The 10,994-nt window shown below is 45.4% G+C and overlaps 1 protein-coding gene across 2 annotated transcripts in view; it reads right to left on the reverse strand.

Annotated features, from left to right (window-relative positions):
- Positions 1-4,767, reverse strand: part of MED13L (mediator complex subunit 13L) — a 300,820-nt gene extending 296,053 nt beyond the window's left edge. For both annotated transcript variants that reach the window (XM_042962372.1, XM_042962371.1), the window contains exon 1: positions 4,597-4,767. In XM_042962372.1, coding sequence (XP_042818306.1) covers positions 4,597-4,668 — 72 coding nt within the window. In that variant the 5' untranslated portion in view covers positions 4,669-4,767. The remainder of the gene's footprint in view (positions 1-4,596) is intronic.
- Between the last annotated feature and the right edge of the window lie 6,227 nt (positions 4,768-10,994).

The raw sequence follows: 10,994 nt of genomic DNA on the forward strand, positions 1-10,994 counted from the left end.
TTACTATTTACATTGAGTTTCAACTCAATTTTAAATAATCTGACAAACATAACTACAGAATGTACTTATCTTTTGCAAATGGTTTTCTTAATCTCTAGCATATAGTACAAACTGGTGACAGAGTATCTTCTTTATTAATCTCAAGAGTAGAGATCTCTGGAAGTGTTTGATGAATACAATTAACTCACAATTAACGAGGCCAAATTAGCCAGTGAACAAAAGAGATGAATCCATTTTTCCATACCTAATTAATATAATCCACTACTATAACTTAATGTTAGTTAAAGGAATGCCTTGAGATTTTTTTTTTTTTTTCAAATAAATACCTAATACAATTATGGAAAAAAATGACCAAAACACTCCAAAGAAAATGCTAAGCTATATAAGCACCTGGGATAAACTCAATAAACACTTATAGTCCTAAAGGCACCCTCAGGCCTTTATTCTCACAAAGAAGAAAAGAGTCCCAACCTAACTTCCTCTCACTGAGCACTTCAAGCAGTAACACAGCAACATTACTTTGTAGCAGCATACAAGTCTTAGGTACATTTTCTCTTTAAAATTATGAACTCATCACACGTGCAAATGGCTCTTTAAAACGGTCCAGTAAACTGCTACACTATGCCTTAAATTGCTGTCTATTATGTACTTAAAAATATTTACTAGCAATTGGAGGTTAATATGGCAACTATTACCGGGTGGCAATTATTGCTATTAAAAATATATAAATACTGTTAACACCATGTGCTACTAACAACAAAATGCTGAACAGAAAACATAAATTAGCAAATTATAAATATTTTCATTAAAGAAAATAAACCATCATGAAAAAAAGATGCTTTAAGTTTAAATACTAAAATTGGCAACTGCGATGAAAAAATACACTGTGTATATATATTTTGGCACTTGAGAAGATGAGAGAAATCATTCCCTTTTCCTCATTTTCTACTCCCAGTCCTCCCCATTTAGGTCTAGCAAGAGATCCCAAAGTTTCTATACTTAGAACTATCTTCCCTCTCTGCAAAAAAATAAATCTCTTAAGAAAAAAGAAAGCAGGTCAACAACGGATTACCTTAAAGCTTCAAATACAAAAGTAATGGTCCTTCACAGGAATTATGTACTGATATGTATATGTGTGTTTCAACTCAGGGAGGGAGAATTTGATATCATCACCTAATTACCCCCTAGTCAGGAAGATTCTAAGCAAATAAAACAACGTGAATGTGGAACATAAACTTAAGAGATAAATCACTGCAACTCAAAGAGTATAAACTTAAATCTAGTTAAAGGACACAAAATCACTTTCCTCCATATGATCTCAATAGAGAAACAAAACTAAAGATATATTTATATCTGGATATTATGTCTTCCCTCAAAAGTGAGTTGACACAGCATAGGGTGCACCGTTACACTTTCCAAAAAGGCAGATTTAACACACTTAACTGAATTAAAACTGAGTGAATATGTAACAAGGGTCTCCCGAAATGTGACGGACAGCATGAGAAAACAGTTTTGAGTCACAAAGGTAACAGCAAGGCCTGCTTTTAATGCAGCAGTTACAAATCTCACAATGTTAAGAATAAGAAACACACACAATGACCCATATCATATAAACACAATGGCATTTTTCACATGTTAGGAAATGGGGGTGGGTGACAGAAAATCTGGGAAATCTGATGCCATGCAGTAGAAAATCAGAAAGCAAAACAAGAACAAAAATCTAAAGGCAGTTGATTGCACAACTTTTGCTAAGCTATAATGAATACTTCAAGGTAATAGAAAGTGGGTGGATCATTAGTGTGGTACAGAACTTTAATCTCTAGTTTATATTTCAATCCACATTAACATGAGTATCTAAGTAAATTCTCTATAAACAATACTTTTCTCTGCTCAAAAAAAGTGCAAACCAAAAAGAAAAAAAAGCATGCTATTAAAAAAAAAAGCACATAAGAGTTCTTGTAATACACGCTTTGTTTTAAACAAGAGACAATTTTATCTCCTTTGGAATTAACTATTCTATACAATGTACTTTAGATAATATATTTTTAATATACTAGGTTGCTACTGTATCTAATTTCCAAGGAAAACTCTTCATGTGGAATGAGCAAAAATTTACATTATCAGCAGTTTTTTTAACTGATTCTATATTTAAAAAAACACAGCACCTTATGCACCCTCCACATACAGGAGAATGTAGACAATTCTACAGACTTCAAAAAAAAAAAGGCCAACCCATGCATTTCTTCAGTTCTGCATTTCAAAGTTGCCACCTAATGAGTAATTTTGCATATGTGTGTATGTGTGTGTATTTTTTTCCCCAAAACTCAATTATTCCTGGTTTTAAAAGGTTCAGGAGAGAAATACCCAAAGCACAAACCTTTAGTCAGTCATAAACACAAAATCCTCTCCTATAAAATTGTTTGTTCCTCCAAAAGAATCTAAAGCATCTTATCTCTTTAACATTATCATCTGTACTTAAGCTTCTGGGGGCGGGGGAAAAACATAAAAGGTATGCTATATCCTAAAGGCTGGCTACACATATAATACAGTTTCACTGGTCTAAAATATCTGCTGTATATAAATTAGCCACATATACACAAGCCATTACCAGTCAGAATGATATATGGTAATTTCGGGGCTCTCTCCTCACTAATATTGGTCTACTTGGTTATTTTAATTACCTGTTAAAGTGTCAATGTGGTCTCCAGCCACCAAACAAAAACCATTTTAAATACCCCTTAATCAATATGTTTGCTAATCTATTAAAGTCTCTGAATCTGACTGATACTAAATGATATACTCGGGGAGAGAAAAGAGACAAAATGAATTCCATTCCCATATGTCAAAAGATCAAGGGAAAATTATCACAGTACAAAGAGGAAGAATTGCAACTTATAATTGAATTTTAAGACTAAATATCTAAATAAAAATGTTGGAAGAAAAAAACTGACCTGATCTATACTATAATGAAAGCTATGTCATTAGATACCATGTCATTCTTTGTAGGTAAAAATCATGTGTTTTGATATTTTTTTATCTGCATAAGGAAATATTTAGCAAAATAACACTTCCATTTGAAAAGTTGGCAAGAATCTGTATTTCCCCACTAGTCTCAAAGAAAAAAAAAAAAAAAAGCATGTATGCTACCCATAATTAAATGTAACTAATTACAATTTGAACACTAAATTATTTATCCAGTGTAATTGTAAACAAGGATTAACAGGAAATAATGCTTCTATCTTCTGCAGAGGTTATAGAAAACAATTTCCAAAATGCACGCTCTCCAAATGCAGGCCCCCTAAAAAGGGTACATAACTTAAAATAAGTTGGTTTTTTTTTTTTTAAGGCTAAATTAAACAAACCGTTCAGCCAATTTTCCAATTATATTCTACGCTCGAAACATAATTGCCTTACATCTGTTTACAAATCTTTGCTCAATATTTAAACAAATTCGTAGTCTCCCGGGCACATAGCTATACATACAGTAACTCATGCACAAAGCACATATTTAAAGACCACGCACTGCAATTATTAGCCTAAACGCCAGGTTTAACAAGGTGAATGTTTTCAGAGCTAGGTAATACGACCCAATAAAAAGCAAAGATGGCATTTACCACCAAATGTCACTGCCACCGCCAGGAAAAGAGTTGCTGGAGCCCTATACATTTTTAATTTCGATGAATCTAGACGTCGTCGTCGGATGCCAGGCTTCCAGGAGAACAATTGACACCCTCACTGCTTCAAGATTAAGGCAGGCGATTTCAAATCCGAAGGAAAAGTTGTCAATTATCAGAGAGAGAGCGCGAGAGAGGCGAAGGCAGATAAAAGCGATGTTATCAAACCGCCCAGCTTGTTGCTTTTGTGTGTGTGTGTGGATTCGTTGTTAGGATAGAGAAAACAGTTTTTAAAAGACACAGGAGGAGAGAAAGAAGAAAAAGCCTTCTCCACCTTCCGTCGGCTCGGTGCAATGGCTTTACGGCTCTCCAGCGTAGTAAGCCCCGAGAGGCAGGCGGCTGTCGATGTTTACAATCGCGGGAGCTTCGGGTGCAAGAGTCCTTTACTGACACAATCGCATTCAATCAACTGTTTTCGGGCAAAATTGCAGGTGTCATTATGGAATTAAAAAAAAAAAAAAATTCAAAAGGCGGGCGGGCGGGCAGCCGATCCGACAAGAGGGGGAAAGGCTGCTTATCGCGGGCGCGGGCAGCACAAGGCAAAGCCTTCCACATTTAGGTAAAAAAAAAAAAAAAAAAAAAAAAAACGGGGGAAAAGGGGAGGGGAAGGGGGGTGTGATTGCAACAGAGGGTGGGCGTTCGAAGTGCGACCCAGAATCCGCAGCTTTGAGACTTCCACATGCAAATTCCACGCCGAGCGCCGCGCTCACAAATGATTTTTAAAGAGCCAAATAAACACTGGATGGGATCCAAGGCGAGGGAGAGACGATCCAAAAGGGGGAGAATCGGCGAGAGGCGAACGGCGGGGAGAGACGAGGGAGGGGCGAAGTCCCGGCGGCGGGAGGAGAAAGTTGGTCGGCGGCGGAGGTCGGGGACCCCCCCCCCCGGGCTCAGCCCCCCTCCCCGCAGCCCGGCTACTCACCAGCGAGAAGAGGTTGGAGTGACAATCCTCCAGGCTCGCCCCGTTCGCCACCCAGTTCGCTGCCGCAGTCATGATCCTCCGCGAGCCCGGCCGCCAGAGCGGGGCATGTCGGAGCGAGGCGTCCGAGGCGAGGCCGGGCCGGGCGGCGGCGCCTCGCCGGGGAGCGCGGGGCGGCCGGGCCGCCGCCGCCGCCGGGGGAGGGCGCGAGGGCCGGCGGGCGGGCGGGAGGCGCCGCGGCGACGCCGCGCCGGGGGCGGCGGGCCCGGGCCGGCGGGGGGCGGGGGGGGGGGTCCGCGGCGGCCGCGCGGCTCCTTCCTGTTCGGGCGGCGGCGGCGGCGGCTCCCGCGGCTCCGGCGGCGGCGGGGGGCGCTGTCCGCGCGGCCCGGCGCCCTCCCCGCCTCTCAGGGCCGCCGCTGCCTCCCTGGCCGGCGCTGCGGGCCGGCCGCCGCCTCCGCCTTCCCTGTTCCTCAGCCGCCGCCGCTGCCGCCGCCTTGTTTATCTCCAGCCACCGACTCCCCCTCGGCCCCCGCCGGCGCGTGAGGGGAGGCGAGCCCCGGAGCCGCCGCCGCCGCCTCGGAGCCGCCGCCGCCGCGGAGCGCGAACTCGCGAAGGGGGGGGTGCGGACGAAGCCAGCGGGCGACCCCGGCAGCCGAGCGACGTCCCCTCCTTCCTCTTCCTCCCCCACCCCCCCCTCCTCCCCAGTCAGCCTCGCTTCTCCTCCCTCCCCGGGCTCGCTCGCTCTGACAGCAATGGCGGCCGCCGACCGCGGCTCGGCCCGCCATTGGCTGGCGCCACGTCACGTGACGGGCGCCGGCCGCGCGGGGGGGGGGCGGGGGCGGGGGGCGGGGGGCGGGAGGCGGGCGGGGGAGGGGCCCGGAGTGGCGGCGGCGGCGGCGGCGGCGGCGGCGGCTCGCGGGCGGCGCTGCTGAGCTGAGCGCGGCTGGATCCTCCGGCCGGGAGAGGGAGGGAGAGCGAGAGGGAGAGAAAGAAGTGCGGGCGGCGAGGCTCCCCGGCGGGCGGCGGCCGGCCGGCCCGAGGCTGCCGAGGGCTGCCCCGCGTGGGCGCCGTGCCCCGCCTCCTCGGGGGGCACAGATCTCGACGGGACGCGACCTCGGGCCCCGGGAACGCCCGAGGCGGCCGCGGCGGAGGGCTCGGGGCCCCCTGGCGTGTGCCCCCCGGCGGCGCCGGTCGCCTGGCGTGACTGGGGGCTCTGCTATGGGCCCTGCTGCAGGTCCCAGTGCTCCCGGGGAGTGCCTCGGCGGGTCGCCCTCCGTCGTCCGCGTTGTGCAGATGAGAAAACTGGAGCACAAAGAGATTAAGTCGCTCGCCCGAGGTCGCCCAGCTGGGAAGAGGAGGCGGCGGAATTCGAACCCCTGCACCCAGGCACAGTGAAGCCGAGCTCTTGCACTGGGTTTCAATAAGCCTCGCCCAGGGACATCCACGACTGCCACTTAGCGCTTTCTGTGTACCAGAAGCAGTGCAACGAACACAGAAATGCCTTTTGAGCCCTTACTCCTAGGCACTGTGTGTTATTCATTCATTGCGTAAATGTTTCCTGACCTCCTGCCATGTGCAGGAATGTAACTGCCCGGCACTGTACTACGGCTGTATTGGGAGCAGACCCTCACTCGTTCATTCAATAACGAACATTTCCTGAGAGCATATGGTCCTGAGGAGTGCCAGTCTGAGCAGGAGGCCCTCTCCCAGCCCCCAAGGCGTTTGCTCCCTGCAAAGCTGGGGAGAGCCACTTCTTCGCTAAAAGCCCCCAAACATGGAAGAACCAAGCTGTTTCAGGTGGACTGGACTAAAGCAGAAGAAGAGTAGAAAACAGGGCAAAGATGACGTGTAATAAAAGACAAGTCTCAGACGTGTGAATTGAGCTTTGCAACTACCACAAATAATGCTAAAGCGAAAGCTACGAGCAGCATGTTGTAATGTGTATTATTACCATGGCCGACACTACCTTGTAACCCACTGACACTATGTTGTAACAAATGTACATACATTATTTCATATAATCCTCAGAACAACCACATAAAGAAGACACTGTTATTATCCTTATACTAAGATAAGCCGAGGCTCAGAAGTGCAGTGACATCTCCAAGATCTCCAGTTAGCGAGCCAATCAAACCCTAGTCTGTCTGGCTCCAGAGCCTAAGCCTGAATCCAGAAGGCTCTGTGAGCGGACGCGTGCCATTGGCTTTGGCACCCCTGGTTGTGTTACCTTGACCAACATAGTTTAACTCTCTGAACCTCATTTCCTAATCTGTCAAAAAGAGATCCTAATTGCTGACCCACTGACCTCAGGCCAATGTTGTGCATTTCTATTAAGATAACTCTTGATGAAAGCGTTTAGGAAAAAAAAAAAAAAAAAAAAGCCAAAGCACTTGATCAACATGCAGGGTGTTACTTGGGCCTGAACAGTCAAATGGTGAGATGGTCCATCACATCCAGGTGTATTTCCATCTCAGGAGGCCTTCATCCTGCACACCTGGTCACCAAAGTCTCATTCTTCAGCAAGTACAGGTTTAACTCTTTAAAAAGTCTCCCAGAGCATCCTAATAGAAAAATGAGCGATGGATGCGCACAGTTTAGAGAATAGGAAAGACATATGGCTTTTAAATATGTAAAAAGATGCTCAGACTATGAGCATCGTTGCTATGGACTGAATGTTTGTATCCCCCTAAAATTCATATGTTGAAACCCTAATCCCCCATTGATGGTATTTGGAAGACAGAGCCTTTAACAGGTAATTAGGCCGTGAGGGTGAAGCCCTCATGATGGGGTTAGTGCCCTTCTGAAAAGAGACATGAGAGAGATTGCTCCCACTCTGTTTCCGTATCTATCTTTGTCATGTGAAGACGTAATGAGGAAGAGGTCTCTTACGAGGAACCAAATTGCCACACCTTGATCTTGGACTTCTCAGCCTCCAGAGCTGTGAGAAATTTCTGTTGTTTAAGCCACCTAGTCTATGGCCATTTGTTATAGCAGCCCAAGCAGATTATAACACTCATCACAAGAAAAACAGAAATGAAAAACATAGTAGGTGTTCACAGTATTTTAAAAGCTTAGGCAAATGTGGAAGGAAGCAGAGCTCTCACACCTGTCACGGGGAATGTAAATCAGCACCAAGCTTTGGTATCAATTTGGAGAATATCAAAATGTGTAATGCACATACCCTTTGACCCGGAAACTCTAGGAGTTCATCCTACTGAGATACTTGTACGGATGTTTAACGGCCTGTAGTACAAGGACATGAACTATAGTACTGTTTGCAGGGCAAAAACTGGAAGCAATCTACATGTCCATCATTAGGGGAGTAGTTACCAAAAGAATGCAATCCCATTCAGCCGTTAAAAATAGTGACTACCACAATGTGTACTAATATAAAATAATCTCAAAAATAGGTTATTAATTGAGATACCCCTGGAAAGTTCCATGAGACAATAATAGTAACATCAGTTGTCTCTAGGGAAGAGAAGTCGGGGTGGTGAAAGGAATTCCTTTTCACTATACTGATTATATTTTCTCTCTCTTTTTTTTTTTTAACTAAATGTGTATATTACCAACTCAATGCAATAAGTTATAAACAACATCAATGACTCAAAAAAATTGAAAACAGAATCATCAAATGGCACCAAAAAAGTAAATTAAAAAGCAAATAAACAATATAAGACAACAGAGGGAAAAAAAAAAAAAAAAAAACCTCATCTGAGATTTCCTTGGCCATCAAAGCCAAGGCCCCAGAGTGGAAGAGAAAAGGCCTGAAGTGCTGTGTGTGATTGCCCAGGCAACATGAGTACAGAATGAGAACCCAGGGGAGCCGGGTTTCTAGTCTCAGATGCACTTCTGAGCAGCCCTGTTATCTTAGACCAACGACTCCACCTCTCTGGGCCTCAGTTTCCTCATGTGTGAAAAGGGCAACCCAGGTGATCCTTCAGGTCGTTTCTAGCAAGGAAGCTCTTTGACTCTCCCGCACAGTTGAGATGGCTGATAAAAGATCCCGTGAAGTTCTTACTCAAGAGAGAAAGCAGTGAGAGTTGATGGTAAGCCTGAGATAAGATGAAAACAAAACAAAACCAAACAACACCTATCAACTGACAATGAGACAGCAGCAAGGCACGGGGCACGCTGACTTCTAAGCCCAGTTCCGTATGTGGGGAGCTCATCAGAAGCATCTGGGGCGCCTGGGTGGCTCAGTTGGTTAGGTGTCCGACTTCGGCTCAGGTCACGATCTCACGGTTCGTGAGTTCCAGCCCTGCGTCAGGCTCTGTGCTGACAGCTCAGAGCCTCGAGCCCGCTTCGGATTCTGTGTCTCCCTCTCTCTCTGCCCCTCCCCTGCTCATGCTCTGTCTCTCTCTGTCTCAAAAATAAATAAAACATTTAAAACAATGAAAAAAAAAAAAAAAAGAAGAAGCATTCTCATGACTTAGTTTCCCCGTTTGTGACAATGCCTGCAGCCTGAAGCAGGCAGGAAACAGATGTTCCACTCTGCACAAGTCTCAGGTCTTATTCTGACAATGACACGTTAGTTCTCTTTCAGGGTTACCAAACATAATGGCGGAGAGAAAATGGAAGCAAAAATATGACCAGAGGAGGAACCATCTATTAGAAAGGCCACAGGAAGCTGCCCCAGCTACAGGGTGGGAGCATTCAGTAGGAGTTAAGAATGTCACTTCAGAGCAAAACACACCTGGGTTCCAATCCCTGCTCTGTTGTGCACTAGCTGTGCAGCCTTGAGCAGGTCATTTAACCCCCGTGACCCCCATTTCTTCTTGTGCATTGACCTCCCAGGGTGATCACACAGAGAAAGTTCTTAGCACGGTGCATGGCCCCATAGGCAATGATCAATAAATTATAACAATTATAGTCACTTGTCTGTCCTTGTACAAAGGAAAACAGCACCTAAGCTTTATTGGATTTATTTTATTGTAAATGACAAAAGTATCAGAATGCTAGCTAGAGCAGGTCAAACGACAGTTTACCGAGAAAAAGAGAATACTTTTCTCTCTACCCTACTGAGATGACCAAAGTTACCACATTGTTGTGAATCCTTATTGTCCTCCCTCCATGCTCAGACCAAATAATACAATTTAAACACATATTTCTAAGGGTTGGTTTGTTTTTTGTTTTTTTTACTTTTTATGAAAATGGGATTGTCACATATATTATTTTGCAATCTGCTTTTTTCACTTAACAATTTATCGCAAATGTACCTGTAGGCCTATATATCTAGATCTAACTCACTCTTTTATTAGTTGTATAATGTTTCATAGAACACCTGTGCCATAATTTATCCAATTATTCCCCTATTCCTGAACATTCAGGTGGTTTCCAGCTATTTCCTCCTCTAAATAAGGGCAGAGCAAATATCTTTATCCATATATCCTTAGGCACTGACACTTTTATTTCTGTGGAATAAAGTCCCCAAAATAGGATTGCTTTTTTATTGTTAATAAATGCGTATTTTTATTGTTAATAAATATAGCCGGAAGACTTTCCCCAAAGCTTGTGGCAATTCACACTCCCTCAAGCAATACGGGAAGAGTGTCCATTTCTTCACCATCTTGCCAGCATTTGTACTCTGCCCACCTTTTTCAACTTTTGCCAACCCGATGGTGAAAACATTGGTGCCATTGTTGCTTGACTTTGCCTTCCCCGAACTCTAAGAAGGTAGCTCTTCTCCTCCTTCTGTCTCGGCCGCCCTCATTTCCTGTTGGGCGTTTGCGACCAAGTCAGCAGCCTCAAGCGAGAAAGAACTAAATCCAGTCCCACCCAGGGAGACCAGTAAGGGGCTTGGCACAACGACAGATACCAGTCTTTGGTCACTGTCACCTGGTGTGGACAAGGCAGTTCGTTGCATAATCCCATAAAGATTTTTCTGGACACTTGCATGTGGCGGGCCTGTCCTTTTCATCCCTTTGCTTTGATAATTCAATTTTTAAGTTGACGTTTTCAGTTCCCTCTGAGAGAATGGTCTTATACCAATCAAGCTGAGCTGCCTTGGGCAATAACAGCTTTGCTCATAACCACCAAGGATTTCCTAATTGTTCCAACCCCTCCCTTAAGACAGTGCAGAGGACGAAGCAGAGACGGGAGTAGCTGCTGCTGGCGTGGAGCGGGGCTTGAGGTGTGAACAAGGGCAAGGACCTCACAGTGGGACAAAACCTGGTTCAAGTCCCAGCTCCGTCACTCACCTTTTGACCTCTTGGGCTGTGATTTAACCTCTCTGTGCCTCAGGTCTCCTCGTGTCTAAAGCAGGCTCATTCTTGTGTCTGCTGCTTAGAGCCGTTGTGGGCATTTGGTGAGTTACGGGGCACAAAGCACTCAGTACCTTACAGTGACTAAGATCCTTTTGTGAAATGTGGGAGGAGACAGCTCCAAGAAACACCACCAAA

The sequence above is a fragment of the Panthera tigris genome, chromosome D3, assembly GCF_018350195.1.
Source record: "Panthera tigris isolate Pti1 chromosome D3, P.tigris_Pti1_mat1.1, whole genome shotgun sequence".
NCBI lineage: Eukaryota > Metazoa > Chordata > Mammalia > Carnivora > Felidae > Panthera > Panthera tigris.